The 19,855-nt window shown below is 38.1% G+C and overlaps 1 protein-coding gene across 50 annotated transcripts in view; it reads left to right on the forward strand.

The window, feature by feature from the left end:
• The window catches only part of Nrxn3 (neurexin 3), a 1,566,538-nt gene that overhangs the window by 1,429,783 nt on the left and 116,900 nt on the right, over window positions 1–19,855 (forward strand). For 37 of the 50 annotated variants that reach the window (XR_009593039.1, XR_009593040.1, XM_060387963.1 and 34 more), the window contains 2 exons: window positions 6,697–6,786; window positions 11,578–11,885. Coding sequence is in view for 48 of the 50 variants with exons in the window: in XM_060387963.1 (XP_060243946.1) it covers window positions 6,697–6,786; window positions 11,578–11,885 (398 nt within the window). In the remaining 2 variants the exon portion in view is untranslated. The remainder of the gene's footprint in view (window positions 1–6,696; window positions 6,787–11,577; window positions 11,886–19,855) is intronic. The other 13 variants (XM_060387968.1, XM_060387980.1, XM_060387981.1 and 10 more) reach the window with 1 other exon arrangement.

The following is a 19,855-nucleotide window of genomic DNA, read 5'->3' on the forward strand; positions in this document are numbered from 1 at the left end:
GTACTCTTAGTGCTGAGGGAACACTACATATGCATGTTTGCATAAACAGAATTTGTAAGCCAATTTTTCTAGCACTCATATCAAAAGCATTGGATGTTGTGCCCTCTGCTCAGCAGTGGGAAAAGGAAGGTAGATAGCAAAGAAGCCAAGAAGAAAAAAGAAAAACAGGATGCCCAGGTAGAGGGTGGACACACAGGAGTGGTGTATCATGAGGATAAATAAGTTGAGGATCACAGTGTGGTTTCTGCAACAGGGAGGTGGCATAAATGTGAAGAAGCCGAGGTTAGAATCTGGATGGGTAATATGTCAAATGGCTGAAGGGTGCATGATAAAGGTTTATTTTGATAAGGAAATGTTGAAATGTTCTGCACTAAAAATTATACAGGGAAGTAATATTCACTGAATTCATCTTTTTTCAGTTCAACAGTAAAGACCTTGGTACTTGTTGTAAACAACAACAATGAGGCTCTATAACTAGGATCTGTCTGGTGCACACTTTTGCTAATTGCTTCCCCTAACACCCCTCAGTAAATTCTCAAAACGGGTCCATGTTGTAGTTACCACAATAGCATTTTACACATAAAGAAACTGAATTTTAAGGACATGGTGAAATGTAAGTTTTCTAAAATGGAAAGATACAAATTTAGAGATTCTCCTTCAGAATAGTCATACAAGGAAAGACTGAGGAAAGCAAATACTACAGCCAGCTTACAATTCGTTGCTTTATAGCCTGTTAGTTTTGTGATTGGCTTCTATACAAGAAGTTAATGCTATAGAGCCTGACAATACTGAAAAAAATCTCCAATCAAATTCCTTCAAAACATTCCCTTCAACTGTGAATGAGAATAAACGTGTTGCAATCGTATGAACCTCACTTTATTAATCCAACAGAGATTCAGAATAGTCTTCATGAATTCATCGAGTCGGAAGAAACTTTAGAAGACATAAGCTTAAGGTTGAGAATTAAGAGTGGAGGAAGGACAGGAAGTGATGGACGTGTCTCTTATTTATTGCATCAGATTATCCTAAGCATCATAATGTTCCAATATTCATTTATTTTCAGGATTTGAAAGAATCATTCAGTGTTAATGTATGTGCATTAAAGGTGTGTTTTCAGGCAACAAGAAATAGGGATAGGGCCACTTGGATAGCTAGATATAGAATACCACCTTTGCTGAACTGCTCAACTTATTTTGTAAGGGAGAAAGTAGCATGCCATATGAAGTGAGCTCTGTCAGTCACGCCAAGGTCTGCATGGTGACCACACTGCTATCTATCTTGTTCTTTAGGAAAGGTAGCTCTCCCAGGCTTATGTGAATGTACAGAAACTCCTCATTTAATAATGCCCGTGGGCTTTGGGTCTTTAAGTTCATTTCTTCCAGCTGATCAGTTTTCTGTTTGAAGAGATTAATTTCTTTGTCTTGGCACACGGAAGGATCAAGGTTCACAATACACAAATAGTTCCGTTTCCTGCAGCCTAAAGGTGTGTTGTGAGGATTAATGCAATGGTGTTTGTAATTGCATTCTGAGCTCTTTGGTTGAAAAACACTTTATAAATATAACACATTAGCTCTTTGTTGAAGTCCATCCATCCCTTACAAGTGACTGAACATTCTAGATGCCCTCTGGGCAGTACCCTTTCCTATCTAACTCCTAAGAAAGCTGTTTTGGGAATGCTCCAAGAATGTGACCAGAGCCATGCTCATAGAGTTCCCTGGTGCCTTTTCTTCAGGGTTATATATTTTCTTTGAAACTCACAAAGTGTTCCTTGAGGACAGAGGCATGGCAAGAACCTGGGAACTGCCCCAGCACTTGAGTTTCCTGCATTGATTTTCTTTTGCCACCAGCCCTAGTCCATAGTCCTCAGTCTCCAACTATTCATTACACTCATGCTCTCATTTTTTTTTTAATGTTGACAGAGCAATAAAGAAAACTTTTCTTTCCCCATTCTGGAGCTCAAAACAAAATGCAAAAATACCTCTGGCATTAATTTCATCCAGATGAATGTTGTTACAGTTACTCCTATTAGCGTGGCCACATGCTTGACAACACTTCAAATGGTATTAATAGTCTGCTTGCAGAAAAGCATTTTCTGCCAGCCTGGTGCAAATTGCCAGAACCTTTAAGCTACTCTTCCTCAACTCAGTGGCACTATATCATCATTACCTGTGGCTGGACCAAGAAATCACATTTGTCAGTGCCTGAATTGCTCTTTTACTTTCCACGGTTTTAGAAACCCACTTTGCTTTGGAAATGGAGTTGGCTGAATATATTTTAGAAAATACAGACATATAAACAGCAACAACTGGAGATTCAGAGGGATATTTTAGAATGTTTTACTTGTTTTATGTTCTGTCATTCTTTGAATGATAACCTTCTGAGAACAAAGGCGATACAGTCATCTTTAAATGACAACTGATAAGGTTTGAACAACATGGGAACGAACCCGGGAACCAGTGTGCTTCCTTTGGACCAGAGGGGAGTAAAATTATATTAGTATTATTCTCACAAACACATTCAATGTTCTTTTTATCTATCATTTGTATGTATTCTACCCCATATAACTCAGCATTAATTCCTAGAGTGAACTGGGAAATGGAGAATCTAATGCTGAGCGATTTCCCCAAAGTCATACAGATTATAAATAGTAAATTTACAACTCATATTCCACAGACTAAGCTTCTACACAATATTGATTAGAGCTTTAAAAAAAAAATAACATAACTCCTAAGAAAGTAGCCCATGTTTTGACCATGACATTAGAGATGTGGCTTTCAGTTCTATGCAAGAATTTTCTACTTATATTCATTCAGTTCTCCAGTTGAAGGCTGTTGTTACTTTTGGGGGTGATTAGCAAATTTCAAGTCTTCATCTTAAAGATGCTGATGTAAGGTACAGACCAGTTGAAGGATCAATTTGCTTTGCTCATCTATTCTTAATCTCTTTCCATTACTTTAATACTTTAGTCCTCAAACGGTTAAGCCCAAAGTAGAAACTGTGGACTGTGAGGTAGTTCTCCATGATGGTCAGTGCTATGTGTATGAACCAGTTGGGCTTTGGTGATTTTGCTCAGAGTTCTCTGCTCTCCACAATGTTACAATTTCACAGTGCATATTGTACACGTCTTCAGAAGTGGAACTAGTTGCTAACAGTAGACTGTAGAAAACCAATTGTATAAGAGTCTCAATAGCTTGTCAAGAGTGGCAGAGAATAAACATGTACACATTCTGTTTCAAGTAGACTAAAGCATGGCTATTTGTTTTTATAAAAACTCCATTCCATGTAGATGTCAGATTCATATAATTAACTTAAGTACTTATTTTAAGACCTCTGTATTCAATTTATGGGTTTCTCCATGTGGTAATAACTGATGTTTCTGTCAAATCAGTAATGCCTATGCTTTATTTGAAGGAAATTATGACTTACTGTTCATAAGGCCATTCTATCCTGAGTATAGCATTATTTTTATTGAGTAATTAATTATACTTTTTAAGTACCCATACTAGCTGTTATATGAAATGTATTACTTGATGTCATTGTGTATTTAATAAGAGTGTATATGAATTTAAAGTGATTTGTGCAGCTTTCAAAATAGCCTTCTGTATAAATTCTTATATAAAGAATATCTGCCCTTCCATAGATCTATGGAATGGAGTTCAGGGCAAAGGAATTCATTCACTGCAGATGTTTCTAAAATAGAGTTTACCAGTGTTTCAGATAAATTAAAATAAAAGCCAACAAGAACATGAAAAGAGACTAAGAAAAATGTTAATGTGGTGATTTAAACCAAGGTGGTTTTTTAAATGGCCTTCCATCTCTCATGACTTTTAACACATGCTAGATCACTGTCCTTGGGGCCGGACGGTATCAGTCTGGCATGCAAGACTTAAACCATGATTCTAAATGTCTTTAAAGCTGAGGTGGAGAAGAATGGAGTCTGTCTTTATATTTTCAGGAAGGTCAGAGGTTGATTCCAGCTGTGCTCTTCTTCACTGGTTACCCAAAAGCTTCCTCTCTTTCTACCCTATACTATATCTATAAATGATTCCCTAAGTGCTTATACTTAAAAGCAGATGAAGCATGGGTTCTGGGCACTTTGAGAGGACTAAGAACCCTGAATATTTAGAGGAAGCATATCAATATAGACTGTAAATTAATCAACTTGGTGTCTAAACGACACTGACAATTTGGACTTTTAGTTATTTCTGCATTTTCCCTGTATATAAGATTTCCCATTTTTATATTTCCTTCTGGCTTTACTAATTCATTCCATGGAGGAAAACAAAAATCATCATTGTATTAGTGATGCTGCCAACAATGATAATAAATACAGAAAACCCAAAGCAGAAAAATTTATCAAAGGTGAATTCAGCACAATTCAATTGCCCTTCCTCATGCCACATTGGCATGCCAATGTTCTGTGGCAGTCCATACCTATGTGTCACCTCCTGGATAGAATTAAAATTCAGGCATATGGGTTCTTTTTAGAAATGTATTCCATTTCTATGAAAAACAAAATTGAGAATTGCCAAATTTCCTTTGGATTAATATAATACAGAGTACACTGATTCTTCAAGGATAACAGTCTTGGAGCTGTATGGACTAGTCAAACCCAGGTCCTTCAATAGGGCCATATTAAGATAGCAACAAATGATGTTTGTTTCTTGTCTTTTTTTCCTCTTTGCTTATTGTCTCCTACCCTTTATGCTGCTCTACTTTGAGAAAAATCTCTAAATTATACATGAGAATCCAGAACTGTTTATCATTCAGTTCCCTGTATTGACATTATTCTGCAATATGTTTTTGTTTGTTTGGTAGTCCTAGGCAACAAGCCAAGGCCTTGAGGTACTGGACAAAAAAGCCTCCAATGAGTTACAAATGCCCTTTGATATGTTGGCATGTTATGATTTAGGTAGGCAGCTAGAGATCTGAAAAGTGGGCTGGAGACATATCATAGCTGTTGTTGTTTGTTTATTGATGTGTCAGGACAGTAAGGATGACTCAGAGTTTTAGAAGAATGTTTTCATCAGAGAAGCCTATGGGGAACCACCATCCTCCCCCCCTTCCCCCAGATTGCTACCCACTTTATATCTCATTCTTCTACCTTCCCCCACCAAACCCAACAAGCAGGTCCTAATTGTCACTTTTGACATCCTCTGAGCCAGTGGTAATTACTGCATTTCAGTGGCTCTGATTAGAATGTTGTGGCTCACTTCTGTTTGTTTGTCCTGTTGGATGCTCTGCTAGAGCCTAATATTCACTCTAGCTTCAAGACCTCTCTGTAATTTGCTCCTGAAACACCTGCTTTAAGATTTTTATTTCCCTTTTAAAATATTAGTAATTTGGAGTGGAGTTCCCTGAGTTTTAATACAGGGCTCTGAATCAAACATGATGAATTACAGTGTAGCGGATTTTACTAAATCAATGTGAGGTTGGCTGATGAGCTAGAACAGGTCCCAAAGCAAGCCTTCATTATTTTGTTATTTGAAGCATATTCATTAGGGGGGTATCTCCATACTACCACTCTCCAAGTCTCTACTAATTAGAGAAACTGCTCAGGAGTTGTCATAACAGTTACAAAAGGAAGAAGAGGCAAACCAGCAGTTAAAAGAGAATGTTTGAGACGGAAGCTCATTTGCTATTTCGTGCTCAGAAGAAATATCCTTAACAGGATTTGTGAATGGATGCTTGTTCAGGAAGGCCCTTTCATAGACTAGGCCTCGAGAGGGCATGGGGAAGAGAGGGAAGAGAGTGAACACTTGAGTCCGCATGTTCTAGGAATAATAAAATGTAAACGCTCAAAAGCCTGGAGATGCTAGATAATGGTATAACTTCCTTTGCCTCTAGTTATGTTCTTTATGGACCCCATCTGTTTAAGGCATGTAACAAAAACAACAAAAAAATAGAGGTCCACAGTGCCAATTGTACTACTCTGCCAGTTTCACATAGGTACTGTACTATCGAGGTTTTCTTTTGGAGTAAGAAATCTGCTTTTAGCCCAAGCTCTGAGGGCTGAAATATTACCACAAGATAAGGCAAATCTGAACTACAGTCAGAGCCTTATCTCAGAAACCCACACCAACCAACCAAACAAACAAACAAAACAAACAAACAAACAAACAAAAAGTAACAAAATCCTAGAACTGTTTCTTTGCCAGCCTCCCTTGGATAACAGCCATCTTCTTTGGCACCTTTTTCTAGATTACAGAGCACGGGCAGATGCTCGAGAGTAGCAGCAAGTGTATACCCTATGCTCCTTAAAGGAGCCTATCAGAGAAACAGTAGTAGCATCTGAATGAATGATGTGAACGTTCTTTTGGCATTGTGAAATTGGTGTGGTAGGAGAAATATTGAAAAATGCGACCAGTTAGTCCCACTGGGACCAAGTCAGTGGTAGATGGAAGAAGGAGGAGACAGAGTAAAAAGGAAAAGAGATTTCTGTAAATAGTTCCACCACTTACTGAGCTATATCCTAAATCACGTGACCAAAACATGATGGAGCACTGCATAGTTGAGACCAATCTGACCTCCAACCTGTCATCCAAGGACAGAGCGACTTCAACTCCACCTTATTAAAGATAAATTTATATCTATCTCTAAAAATCTTCATAAAACAAACGGAACACCTAGTATGTTTTTTTTAATGACCTATTGACTTTTCAGATTGTTCTTTAAGCTGTTTTTTAAACTTTAAAGGCAACACTGATAATGACCGCCTCCAAATGGTAAAACAGAAAATCCCCTTCAAATATAACCGGCCTGTAGAGGAGTGGCTGCAGGAAAAAGGTAACGGTCGTTAAAACTTTCATTCTAAAATCATCTGACTCTAAACCCTCATTTTTAAAGCCTGCAAATAAATGTTCCTTAAATGATAATCGCCTGCTGCATAAATGACTGTTTTAATTTTCATTATAATTTGTGTCAGCTTCCACCTGCCATATGTTGATAAATCATGCAATAATACATCGCCATTAAAACACAGTTAAAGGGACTAACATCTAGCTTGCTGTCAGCATGGCAGCCACAAACAAGGAATTCCAGGAAACTCTTTAAAAAAAAAAGAAAAGAAAAGAAAAAGAAAGAAAGAAAGAAAGAAAGAAAGAAAGAAAGAAAGAAAGAAAGAAATGGATTATGGCAATTTAACCACTGCATGACATTATTTGTTAATTTGTTTTAAATTACCTCTCACCAAAGCTTTCTAAAGAATTTTCAAATGAACTTGTTAAACTTATGTCTTGAGGCTGATTGGCTATACTGTCTATAGCTGGATTAACCAACAAAACAAAACAAAAAGTCTTAGATCAACTCTTGTAAATTAAACTGCTTAAAACAAATGTTACAAAGGAAGCAGTATGTGTTAACATTTGTTTTTAAACAACACAAAGGCTGAGAAAAAAACAGATCTTGCCTCTAAATTCAAACCATCAGAGGCAAAGTTTTAGGTGAGCTTAATTACTTTCCAGTTGCTGCAGGAAACTAAAACTAAACAAACTTGTTTCACACTCAGGAAGTGTGATACCCTTTGTGCCTTCCTATAAGGTTTTATGCAACGAAGTGAAAGTTGTTAAGACAATGAGTTGATAAAGGAAAACTCTTGTGCAAATCCAAATAGCAAGTTCGGATTTGCTGACAGTAGCAACCACTCCCTGAATCAAAGAGGGCAGCAGTTATAAACCCTGGCAGAATTTTCTGTGTGGTTTCTTTTGCTTACTAGATACACAATTGTTTTCCCATGAAGGAAATTCTCTTATCTCCAAGAAAGCTACGGGTTCTGTTCTTTTCTGAGACAGAATAATTGAACTCTTGTCTCAGTGCCTAAGAGAACCTCTTGCATGTTGCACAGATTTGACTAAGTCACATATGAGGAGTAATTGGAGATATTATATAATATATTAATGAAGAGATGAAGGATGCCTGTTTATTCTTCAGATGGTTAGACATGGAAAATCCTTACTGAATCTTAACTGCATGCCCTGCTTTCAATCTATGTGGTCTAATTAAAAATAAATTAAGAATAACCCTAAAAAGCAAATAATTTTGATTAGTAATCAACAGCTCATAAAGTCCCTTTAACATTAAAGATTGCCTCACTTTTAAAATAGTGAACTAGATGCATGTCTGAGTCTCACGTGCCTGAGAAAACTTTTGTGTTTCTTTCAATTTTATGTTAATAATATTTTATTTTTTTCCATTGCGTTTTGAAGTCTAAGTTTTTATAGCATGCCAGGCATTTTCATTTGTACAAACCATTATAAAGCAGTTAGTTAGCTTTTAGTTTTCTTTCTGATAGCTTCCTTATCAGCTGGCTTTCGTGTAAAAGCCCTCACATAGACATGTTGACTGCTGGGATGTGAAAGGGTGGTGAATGGGGGTGCCCTGGTTTCATTATTAGATACATATGCATAGAGTGTATGCATAGATTATTGAATAACTTATTTGCAAACTGTGAGAATATTTTCTCTGAAAGTACTCGTTATATAATTTGGGTGAGTAGCATCAATTCTCTTTACCTCTTCCTCTGCCTAGCTAACTTCAGTTTCAAATGGAATGGAAAATTTGCACTGAAAGACTTTGTGAAGATGAGTATAAAGGGTAAATGGATAAAAGAATGACTAGACAGGTGCATGCAGAAGTACATGGAATGTCTCTTTGGAGTTATTTCTGTCACTTGGGAGGAGAGCTGGGTCACAGAATTCTCTAGCCTGTTTGCTGGCTCTGTCTGCTATTGACTGACTTTTTGACCTTAGACAATCCACTTAACCTCTTTGTGTCTCAGATTTCCCATATAAGGAGAGGAGAAACAATACTGCCTCTTCCCCCCAGGGTATTCTGAGATTTAATTAATTAGCCTTTGTACAACACTGACTAGAGATGTGCAAAGATTTAATTTAAGCCTATATGAACTTGACATTAAAATGAGGCCACAAATCATGACTTCCAAAAGGATGTGCATCTAAAATAAAACAGTTACATGCTAGAAACCATGTACTGCTGTTATCATCAAATTTCATATCATTTTGATAGAACAATCCTCATACTCTAAATATTTATTTATATTTATGGTGCACTTTTATATTTAAATGTACATAAGTAATATTTTATTATTAAACATTATCAATCACAACAATGAGAATGATATCTGGCATTGATTTTGAGGTATCTTGGGCAAATGATGAAAACAGAAACTTTCTCTAGTCCACAGGTATTGTCCACAGGTAGAGGTTATTGTTCTTGAGCTTTTGTGTAGCTAAAGAGAGATGAGGCAGTGACAGGAAGACAATGGAAGAGACAGAGTGTTCCCCTTCTCAAGATACTTCTAGCTCTTGCCTTAAACACCTAAGGAAAGTGCAGAGGGCTAGGAGAAGGTTGTAAAAGAAAAGGGAAAGGACCTACCCATATGGCTACCAAACAAAAAAGCTAACAGAAACCCAAACATTTCCTATACCATGGAAAGAAATCGAATCTTAGATGGTCTCTTCTCTGTCTCATCCACCAGTGTGTGGGCTCTAAGAACTGAGTGGTCATATCTCCTTGGCATAGCAGTGATAACCAAGAAAAAAGCAACACTTCAATCTAATGACCTCACATATATCATGCCTTTCCTCATTCTTAGGTCATTCTTGAATAAGCAATGACTACTTTATGGAGTGAATTATAGCAAACAGAATGAAGGCAATCCGTCATTTCCAGCCAGCCTATTGCAGTTTGAATTTCAATTTTTTGCTGACTGCTTTTCATTTTTAAGTATTGGCAGAATGAGCCTTTCCAGGAAAGGAAGATGAAGACCATAAGTGGTTTTCATTATGAAGCAGTCCAAGGATATTAGAATATAAAATATTCTATATATAATCAAGGCTACTCAGTTGTTAACTAATAACTAATGCTGGGTTACATAGAAAAGAGAGAGGGAGGAAGGAGGAGAGTATGAAAGATAAAAAGAGAGAATGTGTTATAATTGGGCAATAGTTGTGCATATGCAAAAGATACCTTGCATGGAGGGTATCTAGCTTAAGATACTAAAGTTTACCTTAGAAATTCCTCACTAAATGGCTTCTTCTAAATCAGTATACTAAGCTGCTCCAAATGCTGAAATGAAGTTAAGCAAAAATTATTCTCTGTATCTATTATCGTATTTCTATTGTAGTAAGTGTATGGCTCCCCAAGAAACAAATGTGACATCTAGCCCATTACCTTGCACCACTGTGCGTTAAACATGCAGACATGAGTAGAAAATTCTTTACAGTTGTATACAGCTAAAATAATATAGGGGATTAGATGAAGAATTAGCGGATCTGTTGATCACCAACTAAAGAAAACTCCAGAACAATGTTTCTAATTTCATGAATAGCTGCCCTTTCTTCTCCTCTACTCCATCTGGGAAAGCAGATGGAATTAATCTAAAGAGATAACATGAAGGAAGGCCTTAGCATGTTGCTGTCATGATAAATTAAAATAAGGTTTTAAAAGCTGTTTTCACCCAATAGGAAAGACCTACTTTAGCTTTAAAAAATAAGCAGAAATCATTGTGAATAAGCCTGGTTAGCTGAATGCTCCATTCTAAACTGTTCGGCCATGATATTTTCCAATAGTTTTTATCCACAAAAGCATAAATGGTACCCGCCAGAAAACCTGATATGAGACTATTGATATTTTACAATATATTATCATGTCTCTACATCTTTCAAGAAATTTTGTGTGTTGTTTTCTTTGTCAGTACCCATATTCCTATCAAAATTAATTTTTATTTATTAATTATAGTATTTGATTATGTAATTCATACACAAAATATATTTGTATTACTCTTCCCATATCCTTTTAAAACCATTATAGAATTACCTCATTCCCATTTCCCTTCCCATTCTAGGAACTCTATCAATGTCTAAACACTTCCCCATATTATATAATAATCTATTGACTGATCATACCTCCCTCCAAATTATACATCTATCATGATTTTGTTAAATAGCAAATGCTGATAGAATATTACTCACTCTCACTGTGAAGATTTATGGAAAACTCTATTCCTGGTTACAAGAGTGTCCATTTTTATAAGCATGCAATGAATCTGAGCCTCTTAATTGCAGTTTAATTTCAGTAAATTTAATTTAATTACTGAACCTAATTTTTAAACTCAATGTTCTCCGTCACCTCATTGAGTTTTGTTTGCCGCATATCATTCTTTTTTGTTGTCATTATGTTAATTTGTAGCTTCAATCAGAGCAGTAGGCATCTGTGATTCATTCTGGTCATGATCTAAACTAGATGTTTCTGTCAACCTTGATTATATGTCTCAGAAGACTGTAACACTGCTCATGTTTAAACCAAAATGTCTTCTTCCTTAGAATAAGAATAATAAAAAGACTTAGTTATTCTGGAAACTTAGAAATTCTAGCTAGACAGTGGAAGAGGTAATTACCATGAATTACTCACCAGTGTCATTAGTGAATTTTTCTTATAGATTTTACCCATTTCTGGTGTTGAAGGAAACCTCCTTAGATGCTTGCTCCATATAGAATAGGTAAGGCAAGGAACATAAACGTTTGGGAATAATAGTCTTTCCTCCACCTAATCCACTAGGCCGGCAGTTAACCATCTTCAACACCCAGGCGCAAATAGCCATCGGAGGAAAGGACAAAGGACGCCTCTTCCAAGGCCAACTTTCTGGGCTCTATTATGATGGTTTGAAAGTACTGAACATGGCAGCGGAGAACAACCCTAATATTAAAATCAATGGAAGTGTCCGGCTAGTGGGAGAAATTCCACCACTCCCAGGAACGACACAGACGACCTCCATGCCACCTGAAATGTCTACCACTGTCCTGGAAACCACCACCACCATGGCTACTACCACCACCCGCAAGAATCGCTCCACAGCCAGCATTCAGGTAAGCGTTTCTCCTGTGATGCTGTTCTTCTTGCTTGACTTTGCAACATTAACGCTGTGATCGGTATTCCAGGTAGCTAAGTACTTTAAATCGCCCTCCTTTGAATGAAGATACAGATGTTCATGGTAATGAGCACTAAGACTATAGAAAGAGGAAGTAAGGACTAAGAGAATTAAAGAAGCCCTGTGGCACTCATGAGTTCATGAGATAAGTCATGTTATCCCTTCCATTTATCACTGAACCTGGCAAGCTATTATTCAAAATGAAAAATGGACTATGCTTTTATAACAAGACATCCCTCTCCTCTCTTTGAATTGCCTTTTCTTTTCAAATACCTGAAAGTGGGAAGAGGAAAATGAGCATTGGTTATCATAAGCAAGTCTGTACCCTAGTTCACTTCTATTCACCTCCTCCAGATAGCTTTGGTAAAACATGAATTTCACATTATTAAGGTCAATGTGTATCATTAAATCAAGGACAATTGAAACTAGAAGCTCAACCACTCCTGGTGAATAACAGTCTTTGTGTTTGACATTAAGTCCTAATTAATGACTTGTCATTTTGGAATCTTTAAAAAAAAAACTTTATTTGACTAATATACTGATTACATTATAAACTGTAAAGGTTTTATTTTAGCTAAGCAAAATTTCTTAATTTTGTGGTAAGGCTTTTTTTGTTCACTGGAAAGTAATTATATATAAACTAAAGCTTAATACTTAGCTGCCTCCCTTGGCAGTTCATAAATCTAGTTAGTAGGGGGCTACGAGGTTAATCGAGTTATTAGCCTTAAATGCTTTGGCATCAAAGAAGGCATCCTGATGCTTGTAAGGAAATTATCCCTACCCTAGTTATTTGTAAAATTAAGCAGGCCAGTACTTGTCTCTTCTGCTTCACAGTTTTCACACAGGATCCAAGAGCTCAGTAGAGCCCCCCGACATCACCTTTCAATCCATTCCAGTGGACAGTATGAGCTTAAAGTGAATCATTAATTAAAACTCACTATGTGCTTTTTATCTTCCTGAATTAAGTTACACGACTTCACTGTACAGATGAATGTTGTCTTCCTTTACTCCTTTTCTTTGAGCTCGAGCAGAAATCCAGACATCTTCTTTCATGATTCCTAAAAACAATCTGAAGCTCTGTGTGCTGATGATGCTATCAGCCAATTTTATGTGTTTTCCAAAGGCTGCTAAGAACCTGGCTAGCAGAGCGGTCCTGTAATCATGGGTGCTATTCTTTGCATACCTATGCACATGCCTGAAAGAGAAAAATAGCACTTCTTCATTGATATTAGAGCAATAACTCCTGACACCTCACTCTACTCACTGAGAAGAAGATAAAAGGCAATATATATTTCTATTATGACTCTCTAGAGTTCAAGCATAGATCTGTTTACTGTTAGTAAAAGGACAGTTCTGTTTGCACAGGTCTTAGCAGACCTGGTTCATTTCTGTCAGAGTATATTCTGCTAGCTCTGTGGGAAGCAGAAGAGCAAATGGCTTTTTCTCCATAGGAATAGTTGATTCTGCACTCCATTTTAGGGCCAAATTCTCACTGACCACAATTGGATTTAATGCTACACAGGGATTCAGGAATAGCTTCAGTTTGTGGTAATTTCCAGTCTTTGGTTCTTTTTTTTTTTTTTTTTTTTCTCACAAGCAAGTAAATGGAGGGTGGGGAGCAGATTGGTTGCATTCCTCACCTCTTTGTACAACCTGAGAGAGCCAGGGGCTTCTGGACAGGGGTGGAGTTCCAGGTGAATAAGACTTGCCACTGATTTAATTCTAAGCCTCTGTTGTCTCTTGGAGGAATAAGTGCCTTGGAGAGCCCTCTCCAACAGCTTTCCTCTGGTGAGCTGCTTTTCTTTCAGAGGCTGGAGAAAATTGGATTAGATCTTTACATGCTTTCGCCTTTTTTCCCTTCCGCTAAGGCTATAAAGATGGGATATAAATCTGTTGGTACTCTTTGTTTTTACGGGTGTATAAATACATACTCTTGGAGGAAAGCCAGCAGCTTTGCAGAATTGACTAGACTTGGGCCCAAGGATACAGACGCCACAGGATTCCATAAAGACAAACTTGAAGAGACATAGTGTGGAGGATTTTAGGTGTCGTTTTCTTACCAGCTAGTCACAAGAACTTTGCCCCATGCTTTATGAAAACCTGAAAGCTTCATAGTCAAGCCCATTCTGGCCTAAGTACAGTCTACAGAGCGCATCAAGCCTACCCTAAGATTTAGGGCAAATCTTCGATGCTGGACATACTAGGCAGCTTCAAATGCATCCAATGTCTGACCCTGCCAATTTTCTTGGATAAAGAGGACTCATGAAGCTTTGATCTCCGAGAGGTACTTCAAAAAGGAAAAGAAAATAGGAAAGATTAAGTTTCATGTTCACCAGTCCATCATTCAGTTTTCATCTATATGAAATCACATGCAGACCATTTTAGAAGTGATGTTCTGTTCTTTGCTTTTGCTCTTTGATAATATCATTAAAGCATGGTTGTACTAAAATGAGACTTTGCTAGGAGAAAAACAATTAAGCATGTGTGACCACAAGTAAAAAAGTGTCACTATTCAAAAAAATTTCCCTGATTCTTCCCTAAAGCATTAGCCGAGAAAACTTCCTTTGAGGAGTTCATCTCTGATGGACCTTGGCTAGTGTTCACATCAGATCAAAGGAAAACTGTAAAGTGCTTTTAGTGCTGCTCTTAACTGTGTGTGAATGTGAACAAATCGTTTTTGAGTTGATACAGCTCTCCAATGCTCCAGTCTTTTGGAAGTAATTGGTACTTTGATCTCTGTGATATATCAGTCTGTTACTGATAGGAGCACAGAATTGCTTGTGAATGGCATGGTCTAGGTTAAATTACTCACAGCTATTATGCCCAAGCAGTGGATCTTGACCTCATATTTAAAAGAATGCCTCAAGATGCTCCTCTCAATTTAGGAGGAAAAAACAGCTACCATGTACATTAAGAAGACAGGTGGGCAGATAATAATCTTCAATAAAAGTCTTGTACGTAGTAGATATTCTAAAGGCACTGAGTAAGTCAGAAGTCAAGACAGGCTTTATTTGTTATGTTGTAGCTGCTTAATAACCGTAAGTACAATGACTGCAGGATTGTTCTGCTTCTAGACTAATCAGGGTATAAAGACAGTCCTTTCCACTGGCATAACTATAATACACAATGAACTCGAGCCAGACATTCTGGGTGTAAAGTCTAATCTATTCTCACACTGGGTAAGTGATCCTGCACAGATCATAGGACTCTGAAAGAACTGTTGCTAAAAGCAACATCTTTTCCTTGAACTCTACAGCTAAAAACAGCTCTGTCATTAGATATGGTAATTTACAGAGTCATACATTGATGTAGGTTTCATCGATGGAATTCTGCTTCCACTCATAAAGTTTCCAGAAGTTCACTAAGAACCTTCTGCAGTCTAGTGGCTTTCTTCTGTCACATCCCTTGGACCTGGATTAATCAAATTTGGAAAGACTAGGAAAAGCTGTACTATGTGTTTCTCCATGGAGTTTTCAGGAGAGCCATAAAAATTGATCCCTGGTGGGGGGAGGTTTGAAGAGAATGATATCCCAACCAAACACAATGCATGGAGAAGACCTAAAATCCAGGCTCAGATGTAGCCCATAGACTCAGTCTCCAAGTGTGGACTAGTGTTCCCTAGTAATGGGAGCAGGGACTTTCTCTGGCATGAACTCAGTGGCTGGCTCTTTGATCACCTCACCCTAGAGGATGCAGCTTTGCCAGGCCACAGAGGAAGACAATGCAGCCACTCCTGATGAGACCTGATAGGATAGAGTCAAATAGAAGTGGAGGAGGACTTCCCCTATCAGTGGACTAGGGGAAGGGCATAGAGGGAGAAGAGGGAGAGAAGGTGGGATTAGGAGGATATAAGGGAGGGAGCCAGAGCTGAGATACAAATTGAATAAATTGTAATAAATGATACTAATACAAATTAAAAAAAATTCAGAATTTCCCCTGTAGCTTCTTTAGCAAAGTGGCTCCTCTTTGGGGGCTCTCAGACCTTTCAATGGGCATAAAGTAGAGGCTATCAATTTCTCTTAGCCTGGGCCTGGACTGGGCTTGTGTTATTTATACCATACCCAGGTGTGCTTTAAGTTGCTAGGCCTTTACAAATTTCAGGGAACACATGAGTATGTTTAGAATGACCAAGTGAATATATGTAGGTGATTTTCTAGGTTAACTATGGTATAAAGACACACCCTAAGTGGGTATGGAGCCACTCCCTACCCATATGACTCATAGCTGGAGTCCTGGGGCTGAATACAAAGGAGATAGCAAGCTGAACACACGCATTCATTTCGCCCTACTTTCCAAATGTGGATGCACTGTGACCAGCCGCCTTATTCTCTTGCTGCCACACCTTTCCTCACCACTGGGGCTGTGAACTAAAAAATTACTCCTCCTCACTTAATTTACTCTATCAGATATTTTATGGCATCAACAAGAAAACCACTAAGTTAAGTATACGATGTAGAGTCAGACTGTCAGTGTTTTAACAATTTATTATTACCAATTATTATTATTTGGTATGTAAATCAAGCAATAATCTACTGAGTTGAGTAAGCAGTGATTGCTTCTATTGATGGTAGTAGCTATAGTTCAGAGCAGAGGTTAGAAATTTTGGGTCAGGAAGGGAGATATCCAGCAGCATCTGTTTAGAGGTGAAAATTAATGAAGACTTATTAATTAAAATTAATTAAGATTTTGAGGCTAAAATTAATCCTGGAAAGTCACAGGTGTATGACATCAGGAATAGACTCCTCCGCCATCTTATTATCAACCTTGGATTTTTGTTTCATTCTCTTAAACCAACTTTAGAGTTAGTAGACTTTTGAAAATATGTTGACTCATGAAATCAACCAATACTCACATACTTTGGAAGGTTACCAAAAAAAGTAAAAATCTAGATTACTTGTATTATGGAGCCAATAACCTAAAGAAAACAAGAGGGCTCTCAGAGTAACTTTTGAGTAGCAGTGTATATTGGGAGGTTGGTGTAGGTAATGTCTTAGAACACTATCATAGATGAGATAGTATTAGACTTGGCCTGGAAGAGTGAATGCACTCTTCCAGGTCCTGTGAGCTGTCTTGTGAGTCAAAAACATGACTTTGCAAGGGTTCCAGAATTTGAAGACCTCAGCATGAAGCTCATCTTCTGCATCTTGGAAAGGACTCAAAGAAGTGAACTGAATTCAGTTCCCTGTGGGTGTAATCTAGGATTACCCTGAGTAATTAATTACGTGAAACCTTTTCGGTGGTGGTAGAGATCAAAGCCAGGAATTTGCTTGAATTAGACAAGAGCTCTACCACCAAACAACACCTCCCAGTGACACATAGGACCTTTACTGTCTCCAGGACAGGTGGGTACCTACAGTGACACAGAGGAGACAGATTCTAAAATGGAAAAACTCACCTCAGTCTACACTCTAGTTTCTCTGCCTCATTCAGGACTAAAGGAAAATTCAAGCAGCAAGAATCTCTCACTATTGCCACTCCTTTTAGTCTCTCCAGCCAAACTGTTCCCGGAAGAGAGGAGCTGGCCAAGCGAACATAGTTGCAATGAGAAAAATAAATGTGAATTCTCTTATCTTTGGCCTCCAGTCTGAGTAGTTGTCAGCAACAAAGGAGCTCACTGTGTCCTGTGCAAATCATCATTTGGAATTGTTTATAAGCTATTAGCAAGAAACTGTTCATAACCTACTTTTTGTATCATAGGCCTAGGCAAAGTCACCTTGACATTGGCCAGACTGTGTACCACCAGATAATTGGCAGAAATGTCATGATGCTCAGCCTGGATTGGAAGTCTCCTAATAAACAGGGGAATGAAAGAATGAGATCTCATTCTTATCTCCAGCATCATAATGGTGATGATTGACCTGGAACCACCTTTGAAAGAAAGGGGCTCTCAGTTTTCAGACTTTGCAACAGTACATATGTGGAAATTCCTCCTTTGGGTTCCTAAGTTTTAGGTGATAGAAGGTTAGGGATACACTTCACACTTGATAATGAAAATGATGTAGAACAAAACAAGTTGCTGATACACATCATGTGTGATTCCAGTATGTTGAAGTAAAGATTGTAGGATTTGCCACCAGACTTCTGAGTTGAGGACTCATTTTTTCCAGTTACTTAGCTATGAGCATAAAGGTAGGTAAGTAACCTTCCTGCCTGTTTCACTATGACCTTAGGGTCATAAGTGTTCCTTCTCTTTTGTTATTGTGTGAGTAATAAATACAATCATGGGAAGGCATTCATGCATGTTTATTGAAGAATTTCACACTAGTATCCCGTCTCCACTTAAAAGACTCCTCCAGACCCTCATACCCTAATTGAGTGTAGGCCTCCTAAGGGTTCCATCAGCACAAGCACTGTGTGGTCTATATCCACGTAAGCCATCATGACTAGGACCTCTTACAGCCTCAATACTGAGGATAGAAGTCTACCAGAAATGTCCATATGTTTGAGTAGAGGTTGGCTTAGCTGAGCTGTTAGTACACATAGAGAAACTATTAGTTTAAAGTATGTGAAATTGCAATTTCTGTAGGTCAAAATGATGAAAGTTCAGGAATTTCCCACTGTTCAATAAAGTGCATAACACTCAGCTTTACAGCCCACCATCATCAGTGGGATTTTTTTAGGTTCTAGAGAGGTCACCAACTATTTTCTGCCTTCTTTGAATAATCCGTTCCTCTCAGCTTGGGATGTAAACCAGATCTACCAGGCCTTGACCACCTCATGATCACAGCGTGAATCAAGAATGATTATACTTGCCCAGAGATTTATCCCCTCTGGTTCACTTTCCCGTTTCCCAGCTGCCATGGGCTTGATAGAAACAAGATAAGCAATCCACAGTTTCTGCTCCCTTCCTTTTACCACTAGACAACAAAACCCCCTGGGAAAGTTTATTTTTAGGATCAGGGCTCAGCTAATATTGATTAACAGACTTACATAATGTGTGGCTCCAGGCTCCTTCCTTTCCTGCCAAGCCTCATAACTGGGGAAGGCGCTGAAGATTTGTCAGTCTAATTAGACTGTAGCTGCCAGCCAGGAAATATCTCTTGTGTTCTGCTTGCCCTCACATAGATACTTTCCTTCCCCTTTCTGAGCATAATTTGGAGGGAATGAAATTGAACTCCAATTTACTCGTTTCCTGGTAAGATTCTCCAGTAACAGTTTCTTTCTGGAGTTGCATAGTTCTAACGAAAGAGAGAGAGAATGAAAGAGAAAAACAAGAGAGACAGAGAAGGAGAAAGAGTAAGAGAGACAGAGAGAGAAAGAGTTGAAGGGGGAAATGCTGCTAGTGTGCCTTCAAGCTTAAAGATTTATATGTTCCCAGGATTCATAGCCCAAGGAAAAGGATGGAGTTTGATTTCCTTTCATCCTTCCTTTAATACATTAATTTCAAGGTTTGGGACAGGCACTTCCCAGAGAGATGTCTTGTCTCATAAAGGGCCTTTCTAGGAGGTCCTGGCAGCAGACAGGCTGGAAGCTTAAATATTCTCATGGGAGTGTAGACATGCCTGTCTCTACCACTGCAGTGTGATAGCTTTTCCATCCTAACTACGGATAAAGTGCTAGATCCTATTGCAGAGAACTGGTTCAGGTCTTGGAAACCCAAATGTGATTATCTACACATGGTTTTAAGGATAATGGTGATATTTGCAACCACCTAACCAGCTAGTCAGCCAAGACCAAAGCCAGACTCCTTACCCTGTGGCCTATGATTGATACCCTGCTGTCACGTAAGCTATATCTCTGATCAAGGTGCTCTAGTTAGATTGAGTATTATAGTAAAAGAGCTTTACATTAAAAGCTGAGTTTTGAGGATACTTGCACTAAATTGTGTAGCTTAAGTTAGTACCTCATTCTATAGTCCCAGCCATGCTTAAACATGTCTTTGATTTAATTAACATAATAATTTCAGTC

This window comes from Meriones unguiculatus, chromosome 7 (assembly GCF_030254825.1).
Source record: "Meriones unguiculatus strain TT.TT164.6M chromosome 7, Bangor_MerUng_6.1, whole genome shotgun sequence".
Classification (NCBI taxonomy): domain Eukaryota; kingdom Metazoa; phylum Chordata; class Mammalia; order Rodentia; family Muridae; genus Meriones; species Meriones unguiculatus.